The sequence below is a fragment of the Saimiri boliviensis genome, chromosome 4, assembly GCF_048565385.1.
Source record: "Saimiri boliviensis isolate mSaiBol1 chromosome 4, mSaiBol1.pri, whole genome shotgun sequence".
In the NCBI taxonomy this organism is placed as follows: domain Eukaryota; kingdom Metazoa; phylum Chordata; class Mammalia; order Primates; family Cebidae; genus Saimiri; species Saimiri boliviensis.
In genome coordinates this window covers 30,852,241-30,879,887 of record NC_133452.1, presented here as the reverse complement: position 1 = coordinate 30,879,887, position 27,647 = coordinate 30,852,241, and the positions used below count along the sequence as shown (strand labels likewise).

At 36.1% G+C, this 27,647-nt stretch overlaps 1 protein-coding gene across 8 annotated transcripts in view; it reads right to left on the bottom strand.

Annotated features, from left to right (window-relative positions):
* REPS1 (RALBP1 associated Eps domain containing 1) overlaps positions 1–27,647 on the bottom strand; it is an 80,287-nt gene that overhangs the window by 20,248 nt on the left and 32,392 nt on the right. For 3 of the 8 annotated variants that reach the window (XM_039467566.2, XM_039467567.2, XM_039467573.2), the window contains exons 2-10: positions 25,240–25,363; positions 22,520–22,716; positions 22,243–22,396; positions 21,543–21,667; positions 20,896–21,058; positions 20,556–20,619; positions 18,343–18,497; positions 5,904–6,025; positions 2,218–2,298 (exon numbers count right to left, since the gene is read on the bottom strand). In XM_039467566.2, the coding sequence (XP_039323500.1) occupies positions 2,218–2,298; positions 5,904–6,025; positions 18,343–18,497; positions 20,556–20,619; positions 20,896–21,058; positions 21,543–21,667; positions 22,243–22,396; positions 22,520–22,716; positions 25,240–25,363 (1,185 nt within the window). The remainder of the gene's footprint in view (positions 1–2,217; positions 2,299–5,903; positions 6,026–18,342; positions 18,498–20,555; positions 20,620–20,895; positions 21,059–21,542; positions 21,668–22,242; positions 22,397–22,519; positions 22,717–25,239; positions 25,364–27,647) is intronic. The other 5 variants (XM_039467571.2, XM_039467572.2, XM_039467575.2 and 2 more) reach the window with 3 other exon arrangements.

Below are 27,647 nucleotides of genomic sequence, written 5' to 3'. Positions count from 1 at the left end.
GGAAAAAACGTTCAGATTTAAGTTTGCCACCATAAAAGAAATAAGATACTTCTAGGTATTAGATTATAAATATAAATATTTAAGAATGACAATTTATCAAATTCAGAGGTCTAAATTGAAGTTTTAAATGCAAATTAACCACCCTATTTTCCTCAAGCCTCCTGACACACTAGAGGTAACAAAGGATACTGAGCCACATAATTTTAAATATAGAGCTGGCATTCCTAAACTGGGATATTATTTCCAAGAAAAATGGAGAATATCACTGCTATTCAACCAACTATTTGTATACATTTCTTGTCAGTCATAGGTCAATTTATTTTGTTTCTGAGTTCTAGATTTTTATACATAATGTTCTTGCCTGGCCTGACAAAGAATCACAATACTATGAGTGATTATTGTCACTGTTTTTTAGGGTTATTGAATAGTTTCTTTATTGTTACATCAAACCTTCCTTCCCATATAAAGTACTTTCATATTAACTGTATAATAATGAGACAGGAATAATACAGAGAAGCAAAACTTAAAGTTTAAAGGTAAAACCTTAAACTTAAAAAGAAAAACATAACGGTAAAACCTTTAGTTTAGAGAACTTTTCATATCCTAAGAGATCTTAAGCTGCCAGTAGCAGCAAAGTTTTCAAGCATTGCCTTGTATTTCCTCCTACATTTCTCAGAGATTAAAATAAAAAATAAATGCCTTAAATGTAGCAAGAAATGAGAAGCAAAAGGCAGAGATAATCTACATATCAACTGGTCCTTGAATACTTAATAGGCTATAAAATAAACATTTTAAAAACAAATTATCTGCTTGAATTCAATAAATATAATAGCAGCCTCTATATTTCATATAAATTCTTTAAAATGATAAAACACATCAGGCTGGACATGGTGGCTCACACCTATAATCCCAGCACTTTGGGAAGCCAAGGTGGGTGGATCATTTGAGGTCAGGAGTTTGAGACCAGCCTGGCCAACATGGTGAAACCCCACCTCTACTTAAAAAAAAAAAAAAAAAAAAAAAAAAAAAAAAAAAAAGGTAGCCAGCTTGGTGGTCGGTGTCTGTAGTCCCAGCCACTCAAGAGGCTGAGGTAGAAGGTTGAACCTGGGAGGCCAGGATTGCAGTGAGCTGAGATCTCACCACTGCACTCCAGCCTGGGCAACCGTCTTGAGACTGCACTCAGTCTCAAAATACAAACACAAACAAACAAACAAGACATCAAAGGTCCATTAATTTAAACTGTTGAAGATACTTTATCTTTAAATGCCACTTCTTCAAAAATGGCAAGACCATTTTTACATTTAATTAATAAATGCTGGCTGTCTTTGATCAGAAACATCTAAAAAGAATGTCTTATGTCATTTTTTCCTTATCTTTCTACTCAGCTCATTTTTAAAATCCTGCCTTTATACTCTTCTTCACTTCCTACTTACTACCTCTTTTCTTTTTGGAAAGTGCTTATTAGCATGTCCTTGTCTTTAAAAGAAAACAAGAAAAAGAAAAAGCAGAGAAGTGAACAGGGAGAAGAACGATTAACAGCTAAGGTTTTCAAAAACCCCAAGGGACAGGTGGAGTATATATAAAATTAACTCTATAGAGACAGATTTTTTTTTTTTTTTAAATCAGGATGTGAACTTTGTAGCATTTTCAAAGCAACACAGTAAACCACAAGAAGACAAGACAGAGGCTCCTTTGCAAAAGGGGAATTTTGACCAACATCTTGTATTGCTGAACTTGATTCTCTCTTAACAGAACTCAACATGCTAATTAAATAAAAGCTATGTCATTTGGCATGTCAAAATAAAAGATGACACTGCATAAGTAGTTACATATGTAGTACATATTACATGATATGTAAGTATACAAATAAAATAGTATTTACATAAATTGTCACTACACTGAAATAAATAGTATGTATATAAAATATATATTTAATTAGCAAATGACAAGGTTAATCAAATAGACTGTCACAAAAAATGCTTTTCTAGACACATGTACCAGATTTTAAAAACGCAGTTTTCTCTCAACAAAATAACTGGAAAAACGGAATGGCAAAAAATGTTTTTCCCACCATTAAGCACACAAAAACTGAAAAGCCTGCTGCCACTTCCCTCTAAGTACTCCACTGAATCATGCATATCAGCTAAATACAATAATGAATGGAAATTTGGGTTAATAAAATTAATCTCAAACAAGCAAGCTAAGTGATTGACTTACAGGATCAGCTGGTGCAATGTTAGAATCAAATTGGGTCAGAGTTTGTGAGCTTGAAGAGCGTTCACTAAATGTCTCCCACTGCTGAACAGACAGAGGAGAGACAAGTCAGCATGATGAGAAAGATGGAGTAAAAGATCACTGGAGAAGATTTAGCAAAGTAATTCAGAGGTTGCACTGCAAGTTGTGTTTCATAGGTTTAACAAAATTCTGTAATTTCTATTTTTCCATCAACATTTTATATTTATCTATTCTGAGTCATCTCGTAATGTAAGGTGAGGAGCTTCACAATCAAAAGTATAGTCATAATTTATTGCAATCTCTATGGAAGAGATTTAAAGCTTTACAGAATTAAAATAAAACACAATACAGGAACAAAGTCTAAGTGATATAACCGTCTACCAAGTAAAAATGTTAAAGAGGCATCAAATCCTTCTTTGAACATTCAAATGTTAATGTACTGATTTTATGATCATAACGAATCAAAGTTTTGGTCAAAACAAAGCAAGTCAGTGTGACTTGCCAGTGCGACCCCTGAAAGATGATTCTATTATGTACGTGCATAAATTTTACACGTATGTATATTTAATAAAATATAATTGAGATAAAATGCAAAGAATTGTGGAATTAATATATGTTGAGCTTATGTCAATCTGTAGCAAGTCAACCCCGGCAATCAGCACTACAAACAGGGCCATGCCAGACCACAAGACAGAACTGCCAATCAGGCACCCCCACTTGCCCACTCCCCACCCCATGCTAGAAAAATCAGAATGCGGCCACAATGAGAGCAAATCAAGCATCTGAGCATGAGTTATATACAGAAGATGTATTTTGATATGAAACACTATTCTTCTAAAAGAGGTACACAAAAAAAAATCATACCTCTTAAAACAGGTGGAGTGAGATAAGTCAACATTAATTATAGTAAATTCCATTTGTTTTAGAGATCTTAGTAATAAAATGGTATAGAATTTTACATGAAAATTGTATTAAAATTATCATTTAAATCTGATTCTTAAGAATTATCAGTTATCCTCTAAAGAGGAAAAAACATCTACACACATACAATGTATACACACGAATATTCACACAAAGACAAAACTACCCCATAAACCAAAATCCTCTTTGGGAAAGTATACATTTTTATGCTTCAAAGTTCAACTTACTATTTGAAATAGTGGCATTTAAGTTTAGAAGATACGTAAAAATGAAATATTAGCAAATGAACACACTGGTGAAAATTACCTACATAAATGGCTAACACAGTAATTCAACAATTTTTCCTACAGATCAGTTTTCATATGAAAATTAAGATATTCTGAGAAATATTATTGCATTCAAAGTATTTCATGAATTAAAAATCCCACAATAATTACTTTTATCATGTGGCATCACTTCAGCAAAGTGACTTATCAGTATGTGTTAATTTACTTAGTTTTTTCCTCAAAAATTATTGTTACAGGGACACAGAAGCAAAATTTAAAATCCTAATTATCTAACTGTGGAGAAAAGTTTAGATACAGAAGATTCTTGCCAAAAAGAAGGTATTTACTTGTTTAACTCATTTGGGCAGCATGAAGTTTTAGTTTCACAAGACTGCATGTAAGCTACCTGGAGGGCAAAGGGACACTCTCTATCATCTTCATGATTTAAAAAAAAAAAAAAATGAGACGGAGTTTCGCTCTTGTTACCCAATGGAGTGCAATGGCACGATTTCGCTCACCGCAACCTCCGCCTCCTGGGTTCAGGCAATTCTCCTGCCTCAGCCTCCTGAGTAGCTGGGATTACAGGCACGTGCCACCATGCCCAGCTAATTTTTTGTATTTTTAGTAGAGACGGGGTTTCACCATGTTGACCAGGTTGGTCTCGATCTCTCGACCTTGTGATCCACCCGCCTCAGCCTCCCAAAGTGCTGGGATTACAGCCACCGCGCTTGGCCATGACTTAATTTTTAAGGGCACAAAGCTGTGGAACCAGACTACTGGAATCCCAGTTACGCTGTGCAAACTTGGGCAATTACATAACTTCTCTGTGCTTCAGTTTCTTCAGCTATATCACAATTATCTACTGCATAGGATTGTTCAGAGGACTAAAGGAGGAAATATACATAGTTCGTCTTTTTTTAAAAAAACATTTGACATATCAAAAGTGCTCCACAAAGGTTAGAGATTATCAGTGTCATCTCCTGTACTGTCTTCATCCATAACCACAAGTGTGGAATAAATCTATGTTGAATGATTACTAGTGATTTGTGGAAGACAATTAAAATGTAACCTAAATTCCATATCCTAACTAAATATTTTAAGAAATATCATAGAAAGCATTTTTATTTTTCACACACAGAAAAAAATTATGCTATTTATGATATCATTACCGAATAATATAAACTTGATATGAATATTTCAGTAGGGAAAATGCAACTACTAAAATCTGAATTTAGAAGGGGCTTCCATCTCTACTCTCTAATGATCACATGTGATTTAGAATGAACATGGGCTTTAGATCTGAGATGTTTTAGAAAGAATTGCTTTTATTTACAGACTGGTATCAATAGAATAAAAATATTATTTTAATATAATACCGTTTTTTAAAAAATGACAGAAAATAAATAGATGCAGCATAAATAGTAGTGTCTCAAGAACAATTACCTTACTTTCCAAGTATCTTGGCTCTGATTATGTCATAAAGCAGGAAGCAGTGTAAAACCACTGGTTACTTTTGTTTTCCAACTATCCAAAATTATTAATAACTAGCATGCTCTTTAATCCAGCACTCTTAAGACATGGAAAGGACAGAAGCTTAGAGCTTCTTCCTGAAAGTGAACAAACTTTTATATTTTTAGCATTTCCTACATCCACAAAAAGAAAAAAAAAAAAACATAAGAAAAAAAATGTAACTTGTTCACAAAGAAAACTGCTCTAATAGGCTAGAGCAGTGGTTTCCAAATGGAGTTCTCCAGAGCACTAAAATTTAACAATGGGGCCTAAGCAGGTATTTTCCGGGAGGCAGGGCCTCAGGTCCTCTTCACTTATTCTCATCAGTGCTCTTTTGTTATTTTAGATAATGGAGTTCCAAAGAAATTGGAGAACAGTGCATCTGTCCCAAATCCCATTTTGCATACTGTGCTTGGTCATATATGACACATCTTTAACACATATAGTATGGTGAAACATTCTATATTGAATAAAACTAATTATACAGAGTTTTGGGTTTGTAAAACATATTTTCTTCACATGGAAACTGAATTAGTCACTTCTCTTATCATTTCCAATGCTAAGATTCCAAATGTATTATTACATACCTTGTTTACAGGACTGAGAAGGCAGTGTGACATGGTGGATGTGGCAGTTCATTAGGTATCAAAGGACTTAACGTTCAAATCTTAGCTCTTGTCCCTCACTGGATATGAGATCTTGGCCAAGTTTAACCTTTTGATGGTTAAACTTTCTGAATCTGCCTCTTTAAACTCACAAGATTTTAATGGGGATAAGTGGTGGAAATCAAATGATGGAATATATACTTTGAAAACCTCAAAAAAGTCACATAATTACTAACATTTATCATAGTATAATTGATATGGTCTTCTTTCAATTATGCATGCAGATATAGATTGAAATCACCCTCTTTGGAACATCTTACCTTAAAAAGAGTTACTTTTAATGAAAGAAAAGGAAAGCTGTGCTAACCTCACTGCTCTGATTCAGCTCAGGCCAAGTCTGGTTTAGTGATGGCATCGATGGTGACTTGCTTGGAGGAGCTTCGGCAGGAGAGCCTGAATAACCTACCTCACCTGGCTGATCCCCAACATCTGCAATGTAAAAATAGAGAAATTCTCTATAAAGAATACACTGTAGTTTATTTTAGGCACATTTACTTATTTAAAAAAGCTAAAAGATGACTTTCACAAGTAGTAATATATAATCTAAATCTCCTTTCCTTATGTTTTCAGAGTCGGCATTTTAACAATCAGACACTACTTATTCCTGCTACTTATGGTCTACCCAAAACCATAGCTTTTCATGAAAATAAAATCTATTTTATTTAGAAATAAAAAGAAAAAGGTTATATACAATAATAGTGTAATAGGTCACATGCTTTAGAGATTTCTGATAAGAGAAATAGATTTATACCAGTTTCCAAAGTGCATGCTACTCTATGGAATACTAAACAGTAAGGTGGCTTTGAAAAATTAGGTTTTCTGCTCAAGTAAGTTTGGGGAAACAGTAATTCTCTGTTGGAGCATCCGTACGTACATCTGTATATCAAGACTTGTGATGTCTCAAAGTAAATAAGCTTTGTTTAAATCATTTTTTTTTTACCCAGACACACATCCTTTTCATCAAATAGAATCCCTCAGTATTCCCCTGGAATATGCTGATTTATACTAATTCACTCAAATTTTCTCTACAAATCTCCCTTGTTAACAAAAAGCAGCACATACTTGCAAGGCACACAAAAGGAGAGTCCCCAGCCACAGGAAAAAAGCAAAGTCAATAAGCCCATATGAAACTTAACGTTTACCATTAACCTCACTGGCACTTAAAGACTTAACTGAGATAGTTACAAATCCATGATACTATTTCAAAATGGTTTTTAAAGTATTTCGAGGTATTGTATTCTACTTTTAAGCATAGTTACACCATTCCAGTATCACTGTCTGATCATGAGCAAGTTGAATAAAACAGCACCTGAGTTTCTCCATCAGAAAGCTGCCACTAATTGTTAGCACTATACTTCAGATTTCTAAATATTCAGCCATATAACCTAGCAATGTATAGCTTTCAACTTTTCAGTCTACTCATTAGTAAACCCTTTTAGTGCCTTAACCCTTTAAGTTTTAGTGCCTAACACAGGACTTAATATATAGGAGCACTCATATATTTACTGAATCAGCTGCCTTGTGTATTTTTTTATTTAAATTCATTGTCCTTTACTGCCATTTTCCTAGAACCACAATTAAGTACTGATAATTGAAAAAGTTCTCAAAATGTCCCTTCTGCCTATTCTGTTACATGCTTCCCTCAAAATATTTCCTTTTTACTTACTCAGACGTTATACTTTTATAATTATACCAAATTGCAAGTTCTAGTCTGCAGTCCAGAATTGCCATCTAATTTCTGTTTTCTAAGATCAGAAATTATTTCTTTCTTAAGTCCTATATCTTCTCAACAGAAGCATCCGGGTACTACAGAGGTAGGAAGCCTTCAGATATTATCCTATGAAGACCTCAACTCAAAGTTCTTTTTTTTTTTTTTTTTTTTGAGACAGAGTTTCGCTCTTGTTACCCAGGCTGGAATGCAATGGCGCGATCTCGGCTCACTGCAACCTCCGCCTCCTGGGCTCAGGCAATTCTCCTGCCTCAGCCTCCTGAGTAGCTGGGATTACAGGCATGTGCCACCACGCCCAGCTAATTTTTTGTATTTTAGTAGAGACGGGGTTTCACCATGTTGACCGGGATGGTCTCGATCTCTTGACCTGGTGATCCACCCGCCTCGGCCTCCCAAAGTGCTGGGATTACAGGCTTGAGCCACCGCGCCCGGCAACTCAAAGTTCTTAGAGAAGAACTTACAAAAAAATTATTTAGGATAAATAGTAGTAGCAAATTCCTCACTGGATAGTTTTCAGTGGGGGAAAAATTATGAACCTTTATCCCCAATGGTAACAAGAGGAAAGGAGGACAGTAGCTATAAATTTGACAATTTACTGAAAGTCTACTAGAAGAATAATAAAGAAGTATCTTTAAGGGATTCCCCAAAGCAGGTGAATATTGAAGAAAATAAAAATAATCAGAATTAAAACAGTTTTAGCTACAGGATGACTAATTCTCAAAGGAACTTATTTAAAGCATGATTCTATTACTTTATTTTTAAACATCAATCTTAGGGCAATCTGGAGGTCCTGATTGGGCTTTCAAGTTCCCGGTTCTCATGATTTCTTCTACTGATTAATTTAGGGCCAGGCTGTACCACACCCCCACCTCAGGGAAGTTTCAATTTGGGACAGATTCCAGGAATATTTCTGATTCACTGGTACAAAGCTACAGTGGGTCTAGCCACTTGAAGCTAAGAAATGAATTGCTAGTCACCCAAATAATTGTACTTTATAACTATTCCAATACAGTTATTTTCCAAGAGTTGTAGTCCTCAAACTGTGGACTATAGACTCCTCCCTGAGAGTCCCCAAGACTCTTTCAGAGATCTGAAAAGTCGAAATTATTCTTGTAATAATGCTTTTCCCATGTTGACATTTGCACTAAATACAGTGGCAACAAAATATATTGTACTCTTCACTTACAGTTATTGTATTCCCTAACCCCCCCCACGTACATAAGTATTAAATATAAATAAATGAAAATAAACATGCATGCTGATCTCACTGAATGTTCATGAAGCAGTAAAAATTAATTTTATTAAATCTCAGCCCTAAAAACACATCTTCTTCTATTATGTCAAAATGGGAAATTATATACACAGCATTTCTGCTGCGTAAGAAAGTAAAATGGTTGTCTCACAGAAAAGTACTTGTGTGATTCAGCTGTAAGGTGAACATGTCACTTTTTTCATGGAACACCATTTTTCCTGAAAGAACAGCTGATTATAATAATTCAGACTTGGGTATTGAGCAGGTATTTTCTCAAAAACGAATGAAGTGAGCTTGTCATTTCAAGGAAAGAATAGTTTTCAGTATTTGTTTCTAATGTTTACTAATGACAATGCTCAAGCTTTCAAGGTAAAACTCAAAATTTTTAAAAATGTATATCCACGTCCATAATCTCAAGAACTTCCAACACTTAAAGGCTTCTTTGATAAGACAGGTTATGAAATCAGCAAATATACTTAAATATTTTATAACAAAATACATCAACATCTGAAAGATGTATATAACTCAATGAACTGATATTTTACAAATATCCAATGCATTATGGCATAAAACCAAGTAACTACACAAAAATGCCTTAAGTGGCTTCAGCTTCCACACTGCAACTAAGCTTTAAGAAAGTACCTTTGTGCCGGGTGCGGTGGCTCAAGCCTGTAATCCCAGCACTTTAGGAGGCTGAGGTGGGTGGATCACAAGGTCAAGAGATCGAGACCATCTTGGTCAACGTGGTGAAACCCCGTCTCTACTAAAAATACAAAACATTAGCTGGGCATGGTGGCGCATGCCTGTAATCCCAGCTACTCAGGAGGTTGAGGCAGGAGAATTGCCTGAACCCAGGAGACGGAGGTTGCAGTGAGCCGAGATCACGCCATTGTACTCCAGCCTGGGTAACAAGAGTGAAAACTCCGACTCAAAAAAAAAAAAACAAAGTACCTTTGTGCCAAATTTGATGTAGTACCTAAGAATATCTACATCATCTGACAAAGCCATGAAATAGTCCTTCCTTTTATTGTGTGGGCTAGATGTTATTTGGAAACTTTTTTCTACTTAAGGCTGGATAGTAACTATTTTAGGTTTCATGGCTGTAAAGTACCTGTTGCAACAATCCAACTCCACCATTGTGGTGCAAAGGCAGTCCTAGACAATTCATAAATGATGAGCACTGGTGGGTTTGAATACAATTTTTATAGACTCTGAAATTTGAATTTCACACAATTTTCAATGTATAATAAAATATTACTCTTTTCTTTTCCACAGTTAAAAAAAATTCTTGGCTTATAGGCTAATAAAAAATGGGCAGTAGGCTGGATATATCCCATAGGCCTTAGTTTTTAGACCCCGATATACTTCAAAGAAAACAACATATCCAACAGACAATGTGGAAGCAAATATGACAATTTAGTTGTCTTATATTAAGCCAGATGTAAAATAAATTTGCAAATATGTAAAATAATGCTATCCCTTTTAGAATTTTTTCTTTAATCTTGGTAGAATACAATTATTTTCCTAAAAATATTTATGCCAATATGTAATAGATTTACTTTATTACATAAAGTAAAAACATACAAATTAATCAGTTTTAATTTCTAGTAATGTAACTATTGATAGAGTTAACCATGTAAACAAAGGCTCTTGGGGTCCACAATTTTTATGAATGTTTAAAGGGGTTTTAAGATTTAAAAGATTGTTCCACACTGAAACAAAAAACAACAACAAAAACCAAACAAACAAAAAATGATTTAAAAGTCTGAAAAATTACTGTCCTAGAACATCCAAAAATTATTTCTGCGATAAATTAGCAAAATTACACATTGCTTCTTTCCTATGTTCTAGAAACCAAAAGTCTGTGGACAACCATTCAGTCTGGAAATAAGCTATACCTCCTTCAACTCTGCTCCATGTAAGTACTCCAACAAAGAGCTTCCTGCCCACACACAAACGTTAGTCTTTAAGACTGTATTTTTCCGGAGGCAGGGGTGTAGTTTTACTCTTACCTGATGCAGTGTTCCAACCTAGCCTCCTGCTGGAACACTGTGTCAACCCTGCCTCCCTCCTGTGGGTTCTGCTCTGCCCCTGACATCATCAGAGCATCAGGGCTGAAAAAGAAGAGCATGAGCCTAAATTATTCGTTAAAGTTAACCCCAAAAGGGCTGTTATGCAAAAAGTATTTCCACGTATAAAAGTGTGTCTGAAAGAGACAACCCAGTATGATCACACTGATCTATGGCTTATTCTACATTTATTCTAAGTTTGCAAACACTGGAAGAAGTTTTCCCTTCTCTATCCTTTCAAAGAATCTGGAAAGTTCCTAGATTCAGTTCAGTACAGTATACCTGCTAAACAGTATCTTTTTCAAAGAGCTTTAGTTTTATTCTACCCTTGTAACCTATCCATCCTAAATTTCTATTTTCTTAGTATTATACATGATATACTAAAAAAATTATCTCAAAAGTTGACTGCCAGCTGTTATTAGTCTTATAGAAATATATATACTTCCTTAAAGTCTTACAGTTTAAAACTTATTTTACTTTAAGCAGCAAACAAATCTAGAAGTTATTCAATAATGAAGGTTCAATGTTCCAACCTCATTAAATAACTTCATCAAGGCAAAAGTAACTTTTGTTTAGAGTATTATTCTTCTAAGAAAAAAGTATGTATGTAAAATAAAAAACAAACAAGTGTAGATAAATTTTAAGTCTTCAAGGAAAACTACATATGGTAACTTTTTCATTCATATTTAAAAGACAGGCATAGCAACGCATATGCAGAAAGACAACATTTAAGATATGCTTTGTTTTTTCTTGAATATTATATGCATCAAAAATCTAGGTAAGTTTTATTTTCAAAATGAACTCCACTTTTCTCCAACACTTCACAAAATGGAAACTTACTGAGTATGACCATCTTAAAAGAGGATCTATGTAGAAGACTGTTTTCAATTAAAAACAAAGGTTTAAAAAAAAAAAAAAGTAAAAATGTATTCTAGGTTTGAAAAGAAACAAACTATTCACCCAAAATTCTAATGAAACTGAACTTGCTGACTTCTTACAGTACTGATCAACATCTGACTCAACTGTCACAGTTCAAAGAATATTACCTACAATATACAGGAGGTTCCCATTATCCAAAGACAGGTACATATGGGAAAAGAAATCCATTCAAAGTTAATCCATTCAAAATAAAAACTAAAATTCTATAAGGAGAAAAACAGTTAATTGGAGCTTTATCTTAAAAACTTACAGAGAAAATAGTGTAAATGGAGCATAAAGAACAAAGAATGAAAGATAAAGGTTGGGCATAGTGGCTCATGCCTGTAATCCCAACACTTTGGGAGGCTAAGGCAGGCAGATCACAAGGGCAGAAGTTCAAGACCAGCCTGGCCAACATGGTGAAACCCCATGTCTACTAAATTAGCCAGGCGTGGTGGTGCATGCCTTGAAAGACTGAGGTAGGAGAACCGCTTGAACCCGGGAGGCAGAGGTTGCAGTGAGCCGAGATCGTGCCACAGCGTTTCAGTCTGGGAAACACAGCAAGACTCTGTCTCAGGGGAAAAGAAAAAGGAAAGATAATGTTACTTTTTGGGGGAGGGGGGCATAATTTTGTGGCAAAATTAGAAAGCACTAAGTGGATCAGTGACAATTTACTGAGGGCCTATAGGGTTCCAAGCTCTCAAGATCCCGTGCTGAGCAAGACAAGGGTCCCAATCCCATGGAGTTCTCTTTCTTTTTTTTTTTTTTTGAGACAGAGTTTCGCCCTTGTTACCCAGGCTGGAGTGCAATGGCGCGATCTCGGCTCACCGCAACCTCCGCCTCCTGGGCTCAGGCAATTCTCCTGCCTCAGCCTCCTGAGTAGCTGGGATTACAGGCACGTGCCACCATGCCCAGCTAATTTTTTGCACTTTTAGTAGAGACGGGGTTTCACCATGTTGACCAGGATGGTCTCGATTTCTCGACCTCGTGATCCACCCGCCTCAGCCTCCCAAAGTGCTGGGATTACAGGCTTGAGCCACCGCGCCCGGCCGGAGTTCTCTTTCTAACAGAGGGAGACAGAGACGTTCATCTTTCATTCACTTTTGACTTTCACAGCACAGCTGCAAAGGAAGAAGGTCGCTTCCGTAAAAAATAATTATGAGTATCATTAATTACTCCCAAGGACATGTACTAATCCACTGAATCTGAAATCACAATTTTTTTTTTTTTTAAGAGACAGGATCTGACTTTGTCACCTAGGCTAAACTGCAGTGGTGGATCGTAGCTCACTATAACCTCAAACTCCTGGCCTCCAGTGATCCTCCCACCTTGGCCTACCAAAGCGTTACTGGGAGCCACTATGCCCGGTCAAAACCGTAATCTTTTAAAGCCTCCACTACTGTCATCATCCTCACAGAGTTTTTGCCCTTCAGGTATTATCTGCCTTTACTTGTCAATGTCTGTCAGGATTTGAATTCTATTTATTCTGACCAATTTCATTAAATGGTGCATTTTTATTAATATCTGTAATTCAACTGTACTGATTTATCAGCTACAATACCCAGATATCTGGAAAGAAATGCCACATAACAGAAAGAGATAGGGGGCGGGCGGAAGACAGACAGGGATAGAGTATGTTTGGGGTGGAGGGGTGGTTTGAGACGTGATTTCTTAATTAGAAAGTTAATGACAAGCATTAGTGCATATTTTCATTATTTTTTTCCTCTGCAACTAAAGGTACCTGGATAATGAATTTTCAAAAACAAAGATTCTGGGTTATTCATTCAAAACAAAGATAGGTATATATAAATATAAATATATAAAAGCATATTCACTGCAGCAGTGTTTTAAAGGCAAAGCCAGAAAACAATCCAAAATCTATCAATAAGAAACAGTTAAATTAAGGTACACATGGTATTATGGAATACCTTGAATGATAAATGTGATAGCTCTATATATTATTGTATTAGTCCATTTTCACACTGCTGACCCAAGACTGTGCAATTTACAAAAGAAAGAGGTTTAATGGACTTACAGTTACATGGCTAGGGAGGCCTCACAATCACAGCGGAAGGCAAGGAGAAGTAAGTCTTATCTTACATGGACAGCAGCAGGCAAAGAGAGAGCTTACTCAGGGCAACTCCCTTTATAATAACATCAGATCTTGTGAGACTTATTTACTACCACGAGAACATCATGGTAAAGACCTGGCCCCATAATTCAATTACCTCCCACCAGGTCTCTCCCACAACACGTGAGAATTCAAGATGAGATCTGGGTGGAAACACGGCCAAAGCGCATCAATTATAAGTAAAAACATGTCCAACATTACAAGAAAAAAAAAATCAAGGATGTATAGTACGATTGTATCTGTATATATACCAATACCTGTGTGTAGGTTTTTATATACACGGTAAAAATTAATGGATGAATATAAGAGAAACTCCCAACAGTAATTTACTTGCACCAAGGTAGTCTTGAATCTGAATTTACATGTTTTCTAGTAAACTATTCATGGAAAGACCCATGTGCCTCTCTTCTCTGGCTTAAAAAAATTCATGTTGGAAATAGTTTTAGAGATTGTGGATCCATGCAATGCACCTTATAAACAACAATGAAACATGTGCCCAAATCTACTGTGTAAAGTAGTGATCCTGCAGAAGGAGATGTAGATAGGGAGCTCACATCCCTTTCCTTCTTTCAGCATCTCAGAGATTGCCGAGCTGCATATGTTAGCAGTGTGGTGTAGAGCTAGAAAACAGTTAAAAATCATTGGCTCAGTCACTTAATCATTTCAACAATCTGAATGTCTGTCTATTCCTATACTCAATTTGCACCTTGCCAGGCACTGAGATACAATGAACAAAACTGATCCAGTTACTACCTTCCTAGAAGGCTGTAGTCTAGTTTGAGAGAAAGGTACGTATCAATCACAAAGTCCATGGAAGATTGCAACTGTGCTTCAAAGGAGAAGATACTTTGGACATTAAAATGTATAGCACCTCAACCTGTTTGTAGCAGGTCATCTTAATCTTTTATTATTTATTTATTTATTATTTTGAGATTTATTATTTTGAGATATATTATCATGCTCTGCCACCCAGGCTGGAATGCAGTGGCGCCATCTCGGCTCACTGCAACCTCCGCCTCCTGGGTTCAAGTGATTCTCCTGCCTCAGCCTTCCGAGTAGCTGGGACTACAGGCACCTGCCACTGCACCCAGTTAATTTTTTGTATTTTTAGTAGAGATGGGGTTTCACCACTGTGTTAGCCAGGAAGGTCTCAATCTCCTGACCTCGTGATCCGCCCGCCTCGACCTCCCAAAATGCTGAGATTACAGACGTGAGCCACAGCTCCTAGCCAATCTTCTTCTTCTTCTTTTTTTTTTTTTAAGAAGACAAACATTCTTAAAAAGATAAATATTCTTCAATTCAGCTTCAGAAAGCTCACTCTGCAGATGAATTTTTGTATGCTTTCTTCCATAAGACAACAAAAATCAAGTTTCCCATTCTATTTATTTTAGGTGCCAAATTCAGTGCTGATGTTATTTATTAAATATTCTAATTCAGGTCTACAGAAGTACTTCTACCTATAATCCTTAATAGTTCTATTTTATCTTGATTTAACTCTGTATACCTGTTCAAGTAATTTTGGGAAAAAATGCACATTTACCCACTCATGTTTTCATGTCTATAGAAAGCCTAGCATGTTACTCCAAGGAGTTGTAACTCAAGTGTCCACTGCTCACCATCTATTTGCCTTTAAGAGTTAAACTGTAAGTAAAGAATATTTGTAGAACTAATGCTTTAGTATGTCCCAACATCATAAATTTAGAATAACAAATCACTATATTTTCAAAGGTAGAGAAATGTTAAGAAAGATACCTTTCTTTGAAAATGGCACACATATAGAATTAATTCACCCAATATTAGCGCAGTGCCTGGCAAGGTGATAGGTTTTGAACATACTACAATAAATAGGATACATTTCCCTCGTTTCAAGGAATTCAGAGTATAGTGATAGAAAGAGGGGGGAAAAACAGGATTTAGTGTGGTATGTTTCAGTAATTAGGATGTAGGAGATGCTATGAAAGATCAGAAAGAAGAGAAACTGCCTCTGACATAGTCAGAAAGGCTCCACAGAGGGAATATTTACAATAAATTATGTTATCAGTGAAAAGAAACTATTTGAGTATTACTCTCTTAACTGTGACCTTTAAAAACACAGCTATTTTTACAATGATATTTATGACTGACCCACAGTGTCACAAGATAATTTCTATACTCAAAGGACTTTTTGTCATGTGAATCTCAGGTTTATGATAGGTGAAAGAAAAATTATAATTTATATTGGCTCATCCCAGAATCAACAGAATTCCAAAATTTATCATTTGTAAATATGTAAAGCAGATTTCAATGTAATACTGTGTGATCCCAATATTTACAGTAAGTTTGGTCAGAAAACCATATGTTGGGAGGGAGAAAAAACTATCTGGGACTATGATACATTTAAAATTATATTTAGAACAATAGTACACAGATATAAACAGGCAATAAAATCAGTCTCTCTTTGTTAAACAGATGTAACAGGTGTAAAATTAGACAAAAAGAGAAATGCCCAGAAAAAAACTTCTTGAACCATCAACCTTATAGATCAAATTTACCTGATTTTTATTTAAATTAAATAAAGGAAAAAGAAACCCATTAAATATATGCAAAAGCCAGATTCATCAATGAATATAACAGACGACAGAATCAGACAAGCCTCTACAAAATCACCTACAACAGATAAAACTTTGTTTAAATTATTTTCTTGTATTATTATGCTATCAGTTTTCAAAGGCCTGAAGTCATATAAAAGCCGTAGGTACAAGTACAATTTTTAAATCAGTGATACTGAAAGTATGAAGTTACCACATTTTCTTCTTTTGTTTACTATCACAGCATAAACAACAAAGAAGTTGTTATTATTTCTTAAGTAGTAAATCAAAGTTTTTTGAAGCAAAATTACCTAATAAAGATACTTAGCTTTCAGCTCAAGTTCGAGGATGACACTTCACAACTACCTGAAATGATCCCAAAATCCTAGGATTCTCAAAGAAAAATTTGCTTAAAAAATTAAAAGCAATGCTATATTTTTAGAATCAACCTACTGGTTGATAGAACATCAGTGTACAATTCAGCTCCTGAAATGTGAATGGCATCAAATCCACATTTCAGGTGGAGAAACAGAAGGGGAAAATACAGTAAATGATCAGAACTTGCCCAAAGTCACAGGCAAAATTAGCAAAACTAGAAGAACATTCAGATTGTGGACTCCAATGAGACTGTTCTCTTTGTGACAGTAAATTCATGCATCTGATTCCTACTAAGTCAGACCCATGTACATTTTTAAAGACATACTGCTTGATAGATAAATGCTCCTTTCAGAGACAAATTCTATTTTAACTTCCCCTTTAAAAGTATAAAATTCCTTCCATCATCATCTCCAAAAGAGAGTTTAGATAGACACACTGAAGACTATAATTTATTTTAATTAGGCTCATTAAGAATTAAACATTAGGCCGGGCGTGGTGGCTCAAGCCTGTAATCCCAGCACTTTGGGAGGCAGAGGCGGGTGGATCACGAGGTCAAGAGATCGAGACCATCCTGGCCAACATGGTGAAACCCCGTCTCTACTAAAAATACAAAAAATTAGCTGGGCATGGTGGCACGTGCCTGTAATCCCAGCTACTCAGGAGGCTGAGGCAGGAGAATTGTCTGAACCCAGGAGACAGAGGTTGCGGTAAGCGGAGATCACGCCATTGCACTCCAGCCTGGGTAACAAGAGCGAAACTCCGTCTCAAAAAAAAAAAAAAAAAAGAATTAAACATTAGATTTCCTTTTATTTGCTCGGAATTTAAGAAAAATTTACTAATTTTTAGGCCCCGATTTTCTTTTTAAAGAAAGGTCCAGGCTGGGCATGGTGGCTCACACCTGTAATCCCAGCACTTTGGAAGGCCGAGGAGTGCGAATCACAAGGTCAAAGGATCGAGACCATCCTGGCCATCATGGTGAAATCCCATCACTACTAAAATTACAAAAATTAGCTGGGTGTGGTGGCATGCACCTGTAGTCCCAGTACTCAGGAGGCTGAGGCAGGAAAATCACTTAAACCCAGGAGGCGGAGGTTGCAGTGGGCCAGCATCTCGCCACTGCACTCCAGCCTGGAAACAGAGTGAGACTCCATCTCACACAAAAAAAGGTCCCAATAAATATGAACATTTAGCATTCTTATTGACAACACAGCATGCTCTAAAATCAAACGTAAAAGTCCAGATTTCTTCAGAGTCTGCAGAAGAGAGCTTGGCATTTTAAAGGAAAATGCTCACAGCTATAAAGGTCTAATGATGAACCAAGTAATTTCCCTTCAACAAATTAAGATGTGTTAAAGAGAAAAATGTTTATAATGAAGATGGGCTACTTTACCCACTTGATACAATATATATCACAATTAAAGAATAGCAAAGTAAGACAATGAAATGCTCTTCAAATCTCAGCAAGTCACAAGTATAAAGGTGAAATAGTGGTACATATTACTTATCTTTATTTTTTAAAGTAGACTGAATAAGACAAATCCAAGTTTAGCCCATATATCCTATTCTGATGACAAATCTATGTACACTTGATGAAATATCTAAGCTGCTAATCTAAGGTTGACCTCTACCTTGATTCTTTCAGAATCAAGCGTTATATTTATCAAGGCATGCAAACACAGCTCTCTTCAGCTCCCAATCTTACCTGCTGAATCTTCCAAATCAATCAGTTTGGGCATTAAGCTTTCAGGAAGTTTTTCTGGTAAATCATAGCCATTCTTCCTAGCAACCACCAGATGAAAAGCAGCACAAAACTCATCCAGTGTCAATGCACCATCTTTATCAAAGTCTGAGAGTTCCCTAGAAGATAAGTTTATTGTGAATATAATCACATTCCACTTTGGATCCTTTTATTTCTCAAAAAAATAAAAAATAAAAAATAAAAAAAATAAAAAAAAAAAGCAAGACAAATATTTTCCATGAGAAAGTGTAAAAAGTCACTAATTCTGAAAATCCCATACATGAAAAGATGTGTAACACAGCAAAGGTAGCAAAACGTTAACTGCAGAATCTAGGTGGTGGCATATGAGTGTTCATGGTACTTTTCTTTAAACTTTCCTGTGTGTTTGAAATTCTCTAAAAAGTGGACCCAATAATTAAGGCCACCAAAAAGAATGACCTATAACTCACACACATTTTTAGAAGTAGGGCATATGTAGTAAGTTAGTGACATTTTTAAAATGTTTTTGTTAGCAAAATTCAACATTTATGTACTTTATCTCATTTTTCATTATTTTTTTTTTGACACAGTCTTGCTATGGCCCAGGCTGGAGTGCAATGGCACGATCTCTGCTCACTGCAACCTCCACTTCCTGGGTTCAAGCGATTTCCTTGCTTCAGCCTCCTGAGTAGCTGGGATTATAGGCATGTGCCACCACACCTGGCTAATTTTTATATTTTTAGTAGAGATGGGTTTTCACCATGTTGGCCAGGCTGGTCTCGAACTACAGACCTCAAGTGATCCACCCACCTCAGTCTCCCAAAGTGTTAGGATTACAGGTGTGAGCCACTGCACCTGGCCAATATGTATGTACTTTAAATCATTGAGTAGAATTGCAAGGCTTAAAACAAAAATACAGTTTCTCCACCTTGCTGTCTATACCCTTTCCTAGCTACACAGACAACCACTTTTGTCTTTATTGCCTTAAACTATAAATAGCATACATAATATTACTATTTTTGAGTTTTCAGTTTTAGGTGTTATCTACCTACCTCGTACAGCATGTCACGGTACCAAAAACCTATTAAAAATGATTTAGAATATAGAGAAATACATTGATATACAGTGGAATTAACATTTATATTTATCTGATAACCATTGATTTGTTTTTGAGACAGAGTCTTGCTCTGTTGCCCAGGCTAGAGTGCTATGGCATGATCTCAGCTCACTGCAAGCTCTGCCTCCTGGACTCAAGCAATCCTCCCACGTAAGCCTCCCAAGTGGCCAGGACTACAGGCCTGCACCACCACATCTTGCTAATTTTATTTTTCGTAGAGACGGGGTTTCGCCATGTTGCTCAGGCTGGTCTTGAACTCCTGGGCTCAAGCAATCCATGTGCCTCAGCCTCTCAAAGTGCAGGAATTACAGGGGTGAGCCACCACACCCAGCCTTTTTCTTTTTTGAGACAGTCTCATTCTGTCACCCTGGCTGGAGTGAAGTGGCACAATCTCAGTTCACTGCAACCTCCACCCAAGAGGTTTAAGCGATTCTCATGCCTCAGCCTATCGAACAGTTGGGATTACAGGCATGCGCCACCACACCCAGCTAATTTTTTGTATTGTTAGTAGAGACAGGGTTTCACCATGTTGCCCAGGCTAGTCTCAAACTCCTGGGCTCACGCAATCTACCTGCCTCGGCCTCCCAAAGTGCTGAGATTACAGGCGTGAGCCATTGCGCCCAGCCCCAGCTGCTTTTTTTGTGATTGCACTTTGTGTTCTATGGCCAATTCCAACAATATTCCAAAACGGCTATTCTCAGTCTCTGTTTAAATGGAAGCTAACACCATTCCTAATCTTATGGCATGGTATAGGACTTACTAAACTTGATAAAAAACCGAATGGGATAATATAACCATGTATGTGCAAACTAACTTTTACCTCACGCATTAGGCTAGCAACAAAAAAACACCTGAGACAGCTTAAAGAATTTTAGCTCTTTATAAAGTACTACTTTATCAGTTATTACTTATTTCTTTTTCTGCAGAATAAGAGAGAAGCTGGCTATTGTAAGGCAATACTAAGTTCTTTGACAACATTCTAGAAGGTGGTAGTCGTTTATTTTTTAAGGCTCTAAAATCTATCTATTAGAAACTCCTTGGAAGCAACCCAGTTACCCAACTAATGATATACCACACTTACCAAATATGAGAAAGTTCAAGAATAGGAAGTTTTGATTTTGTAAAAAACTCTTTAGCTGCAGATCCTGAAATATTAAAACAGTGCTGTTTAATGTTATTCTGAACTTACGGATCCATGAACAGAATATAAGAGTCTTACACTTTTTCAATTGGGGAAAGATATATTTAATATGTGAATATGTCATGTTTTTGGCCCCCAGTGATTATAAATTTTTAGAAAATTATTTGATAATTATCTTGTATAATTAAAATCTATGACCAATAAAACAATGTCTCTGGGATTATGAAATTGAGACTTTGTCCTGTCCCATCTAGAAGAACTTCTGTTTTCAAAAACTCACCTGGAATAAATCCGTTTAGATCAGGCTGAATGGTTTTAAACTGATTTACATAATACTGTCTTTGTTCATCTGTTATTTTCCAGGGATCATCATAACTACTGGATTGCCTACGAATTTCAATGGCAGTTGTAGCTGATGCTACAGTTCGTACTGTTGTCTGGTCCTGTAATGAAACATTTTTTCCTCAGTATAGTATCTACCTACATGACTATATGGACCAAGATTGCTAGGTTATTTATCTTTGAAAGTAAAACTTGCTTTTTGTGGACATTTAAAATGTAAAACCACGTATTTGTTACAGTCAGATTATTGGATATGTTTTTGTACAATGATTATAGAAATGTATAGAATGATAGCAATTATGTAAGCAACAGAAAGTTATGAAAATGTGCTAAGAAAGCCAAGCAAATATATTTCCAGATGCAGAAACCTTTCAAAACTTCACTAGGAAATCAGAAACAGAAATAAAATCGCTGAAACATTCCAATGATAACAGACTTGAAATGCACAGAGCAGAATTTTGCTTTTTTTAAATAAATGAGTAAATTTGCATTCATAAAATCTGCAACAGCAAAATATAAAAACAATGACTGCAGCAACACTTTGAATGAAGCAAATAAAAATGCAATACCAATAAAATGTCACACCTGGACAGAAGCAGGATGCATGGTTAAAAGAGTACTGGTTGGTGGAGTATCTGCAAAACTGACCCAGTTTTCTTGAGGTGGAGGTGGGGAATGCCCTGACCACACTGCATCACCGGCAGAAGAACCTATAAGGAGAATGGGTAAACATGCTGACTCATGTTTGAAGAAAAAAACTTACGGTATCAGGAAGTTTTCTTTCAAACCATGAAGAAATCTAACAATTTCCAAAATGGAATCTTTTCTGTTCAATTACAAATTATACCTCATTTAAATCTTTTCAATTATTTTGTGCTCTCCTTGACAATACTAATAAAATTTACGTGTTATATATATAATATTCTGGGAAATAATTATTTTACACCTTTAGAGAATCTGGTATCCATAAATGCAATTACTACTTTTCAAAGCAATGTATCCACTTAAAAATTTCCATAGTTGGTTTTTGCTTCTATTTAATTAAAAACTGTCCTGGAGGTCACTCTTGAAGAAATATTATCAAGTTTCTTTCAGTTTACAATCCAAAATAATTGTTACTTAAAAAAAAATCTCTAAGCCAAGTTCTGTGGCACAAGCCTATAATCCCCACCTACTTAGGAGGCTGAGGCAGGAGGATCATTTGAACCCAGGGGTGCAAAACCAGCCTGGGCAACACAGTGACACTCTAATCAATCAATCAATCAATCAATCAATCTCTAAATACCTGACTGTGCTTCACCAAAGGGAGACCAAAATGGCCCAGATCCTGCAAGAGGCCTCTCACTATTCCCACCGCTGGGATGACGGCTGTGCTTTCTCCATGTGTGTGGAGAAGTTGGTGGAGATTGCTGTGGTGAAACTACTGGGGATGCAGGTTCCTAGAAAAGAATATTATTTTAAAATTTTCAGGAGACATTTTAATTATTAAGGTTGCAATAAACATTTTAGTGTTAGCATTTGCAGAGGGCATCTGCTGCTACTATTTACATGCATGTGATTACCTGTGCATCTGCAGATGTACGAGGCTGAACCGTATCATGGGTTACAGATCCCTTTTTCACTTGCCCCCTGCCAGGTGGTGGGGGAATTACACCAGAATATGACCCTTGATTTTCAGAATCTGAAGAATATGAGGCTGCATGGCGAGATTCCTGTTCATTCTTTGAAGCAACAAATCTTGGCAGAGGAAGATCCTTTACTGTTAACCAAAAAATAATTATTACTTTAAAATAAAAAAAGGACACATACATTAAAAACTAAAGTAAGACATGAATTAGATATTAGAATTTTTGTAAAATGGATACAGAAACAACAGTCGCAAAATGTCTATCACTACAAAATTTGGGCCATCATCTCCCTTAACATTATTTAGGAAGACTCTACCTAGAAGGAAGTAATAAAACCAAATTGTCCTTCTAATGAGTGATAACAATAGCTACATTAAACGTCTACATATGTTTGGCCCTATACTTGACATTGAATATTTATTTCACCTAGTAACCACAGTACCCCTGCAAAGCCCCTATTTACAGATAAGGATACTGAGGCTCTATGATGTCAAGGTCCTTCTAATGCATAATAACAATAGCTACATTAAGTGTCTACATATGTTCGGCCCTATACTTGTCATTGAATATTTATTTAACCTCGTAACCACAGTACCCTTTCAAAACCCCTATTTACAGATAAGGAAACTGAGGCTCTGTGATGCCAAGCTCATGCTCGTAGTGACTGACAGTTAGGATATAAACCTAGGTCAGTTAGACCCCAAAGCCTAGGCTGCTTCTACTCACACTGGGCCTCTAAAGTAAGATTTTAGAGCTCTAAGTAAAACACAGAAATGTCACTAAGTCTGAGACTAGATTTACAAATTTTCATGGCAAAAATTCCTAAACATATCTTACTGTTCACCTACCAAAAACATGGTACAGAGTATTCTATCTATCCACTATAGTCTGGTTTATGGCTCTCCTACAGTCAGATATTCTACATTCAATTTCAAATACAGGAGAAAGAAGAAAGACTGAGAAATTCTTCAAGTAAATCGGTAAGTCATACTTTTAGCCCAGAACAAATACAGGTGCAGAATTATTTCAGAGGAAAGCATACTTACCTCCATTACATGATTACCCTCGTCTCTCTTTAGAACCTCCACATGAAGGAGGAAAACTATTAAGCTTATTCAATATACATGTGAAAGAATTCAAAATTAACTGAAAAGAATGTAAACTCCTAACACTAGAAGAATGATGTGTGGCAAACTAGAGGTCCACAATGAAAACCTCTGTTGACCAATAAACTAAAATGGTACTTAAAACTATTTCTACAAATTATGTTATTTACAGAATTTTTATAAAAATTTTTCTGTAATTCACAGATTTAAAAAATCTTAATTTTTGTTTTTCCCCTTTACTCTATGAAAACAAAAGAACCCCCTGCATTTAAATGCCTATCTTTATAGAATTTCTATCTTCTTTCACATCAATAAGCCATTAAATACTTGAAAAACAAATTATCTGATATAATACTTTAATATGGTTTGGTTCTGTGTTCCCATCCCACATGGGGGGGTGATTAGATCATGGGGGGCGGGGTTTCCCATGAGAGTGAGTTCTCATGAGATCTGATAGTTTAAATGTCTGTAGCAGTTTCTCTCTCCACCCCCACCCCCACCCCCCGGCAGTGTAAGATGTGCCTTGCTTTCCTTCCACCTTCTGCCATGATTGGAGGTTTTCTGTGGCCTCCCAAGCCATGTGGACATGAGTCAATTAAACCTCTCTTGTTATTGTAGGTTTCCTGTGGACTCCTGAGTCACATGGAAGTGAGTCAATTAAACCTCTTTGGTTTATATATTACCCAGTCTCAAGGATTTCTTTATAGCAGTGTAAAAACAGACTTATACAAACTTGTAATGTGGTCAGATGTCTATAACTAGATTTTAGTCTGCCAATATTTTAATACTGTCTCTATCAACCAGAAAGTTTAGGTTAATTGTTACTTCTCTATTTTAACTGGAGCCTCCAAAGACTTCCCAAACAAAAAAATACAAAGTATAATGTTGTTTTACTAGAAATGAAGAAAATAGGGAAGCTATATATGAAGACGGTAGCTATAATTTATTATTTACCTTAATAAAACTATTCACCTAAAATATTTTTAAACAACTTTAAGTAATTCTTAAAAAAATTGCCATTTCAACAGTGAATATAGTCAAATATGGATGAAATACATATACTATGCCATAATAGAAGATAGACTTTTTTTTTGAGATGGCGTTTTGCTGATGCGCAGGGTAGAGTGCAATGGAGCATCTCTGATCACCGCAACCTCCACCTCCCGGGTTCAAGCAATTCCCTTGCCTGAGCCTCCAGCTGGGATTACAAGTATATGCCACCATGCCTGGCTAATTTTATATTTTTAGTAGAGACGAGGTTTCACATGTTGGTCAGGCTGGTCTCAAACTCCTGACCTCCGATGATCCACCTGCTTCAGCCTCCCAAGTGCTGAGATTACAGGCGTGAGCCACTGCACCCAGCCAATAGACATATTTTTCTAATGTTTTCAAGTGAAAAATGCAAGGTAGTGGAAATAAAGTCATGACACTTCACTCAAGGTCACACAAGCCATTATAAGACCAGAAAGACACAAGAGTTCTATTGACTTGACTTCATTTGTAATAGAAGCCTATTTTCTTTCAGTTACTAGTGTACTCCATATTTACCTGTATTTATACTTTCCACTCTTAAAGGGAAACCAGACTGGGCAACAGCTACAAGTTTCAATGCAATGTAGAACTGACTTCTTCCAAAATAACCAAGTCTTGTTGCACCACAAAGCTCCATGATCTATAAAAGAACATAATGTTAACGTTAAGATTCACGACAAAATTCTCCCTTCAAAAATAAGCAGCTACCCAACTGGTTTGTAACTTCTCAAAATGTCTAATAGATGGTATAATTCTTTCAACTGACAACTCACTTCCTCAAATTTCAGGTTCATATGTTTAGAAACAAGAAGTCACTGCTTTACAATAAGAAGGTAATCATTTTACTATTTATCAGAATCCATATGATTAGCACTAAAGAGTCACATTCTTTAAGAAACAACATACCACCCACTCTTCTTCATAAGCACTGCACATAAAATAGGATCATGTGACTAAGAGTCTAACATGCAGCCATTTAAAGTGGTAGCCTTTAAATGATATAGCAACATGGTAAAATGCTAAGGATACATCGAGTGGGGAAGAAGAGAAAGATATATAATTTTTACCACACAAATACAAATTTGAAAACTATTAAAAGTCTATCACAGTTTTTTAGGTGAGATTAAGAGTAGGATGTTTCCCTTTTATTTTCCAAATGTATTTAACATGGTTACACTACTCTTCTTTAAAACAAACAAAATTTGTCTTTTTTTTTTTTAAGCATGAAAGTGTTCAAGGATCTACATTAATCATTCCAGTCTTTCAACAAGCATTTCTAGACTTGCTAGCACAAGTAAATATTAGACTCAAAAAAGAGGATTTCAGATTACAAAATTGTAACTCTAAAAGCTGGAGATTTCTACTATGCAGATATTACAATCTTATCTCAAAATAAGCACTAGGCATCCCTGCTGCATCGTTTCAAATAATACTACTTTTTGTATAGAGAGAGCAGCTTTAGTCTATTTTTCTAAAATATTCAAAGGAAGATAAGGTATCTGAGATGTTGTGGTATTAAGTCTGAAGAAAAGTATTCATAGAACTTAAAAAAAAAAAAAAGAGCACCTATTAATGATTAAGTTCCTTTGTCACAACAATAATAACCATTTGTTTACATGCACAAAAAGAGTCCTTTTTGCTGACTGACCAGCACTGTTATGAATAAGTTCCTGTTCCTGCCACTAAGGGGTATGTTCTTCTGAAGAAATTTAAAAGGGCAAAGAGAATAGAGGCAGGTTAATACCATTAAGGGAACTATGAGGAAAAGGAGAATTTAAAAAGCAAGGCTACCCTACACAGCCCCAATCCTCTACTCTTTTCTTCCCACTTGACACCTCTTAGAGGATCATTACACATCTTAGATACTTCTGTTTACATAATAATGCATCTAATATATGCCAGGTATATGCTAGACAAAGGGAAGTCCTAAAAGGAAATCACAGTATGTAGTTTGTTGACATTTCAGGAAGATATCAGGGAAACGGAAAGAAATGAGGAGGTAGTGTTCAAGATGGGAGACAGAATCTCAATGCTGTTTTAATTGGTATTTATTAAAAGTTTTATATTTGGTAGCCATTTGCATTTCTTTTCCTGACTTGCCCAACTTTAAACGGATTGTCTAAGTCTTTCTTAAGAAGTTTTATTATGGCCAGGGGCGGTGGCTCACATGTGTAATCACAGCACTTTGGGAGGCCAAGGCAGGCAGATCACTTCAGGTCAAGAGCGCAGGACCAGTCCGGTCAACACAGTGAAATCCAACTCTACTAAGAATAAAAAATTAGCAAGCTGTGGTGGTGTGCACTAGTAATTCCAACTACTTAGGAGGCTGAGGTGGGAGGTTCACTTGAACCCTGGAGGTTGGAGGTTGCAGTGAGCCAAGAAAGCTCCACTGCCCTCCAGATTGGGTGACAGATTGAAACTGCGTCTCCAAAAAAAAAAAAAAAATTTTTTTATTACATTATAGATGTTGACCTGCAAACTGTCATGGAATTAATTCATTTAATCAATGACTATTTACTGAGCACTCTCAGGAAGGAAAGACCGGAATGTAGCTCCAAGTGTGTGTATGGAGCTGATGGATGACTTAGGCAGAAACCAGATCATATTGTACATGTTGTTTTCCCAATTATCTGTTTTTCATAAAAAGCTGTTTTAGGGGCCAGGTGTAGTGGCTCATGCCTTTAATCCAAGCACTCTGGAGGCCAAGATGGGCGGATCACCTGAGGTCGGGAGTTCAAGACCAGCCTGACCAACATGGTGAAACCCTGTCTTTAAAAAATTTTTTTAAAAAGCTGTTTTGTTGGTACAGAATTTACCAATTTTTATACAAGTCTGTCATTTACCTCTTTAGGACTTTTGGGTTTGCTGTACTTAGAAAGGTCTTTATATACGTTTTCTTCTAGAATATCTATGATTAATATTGA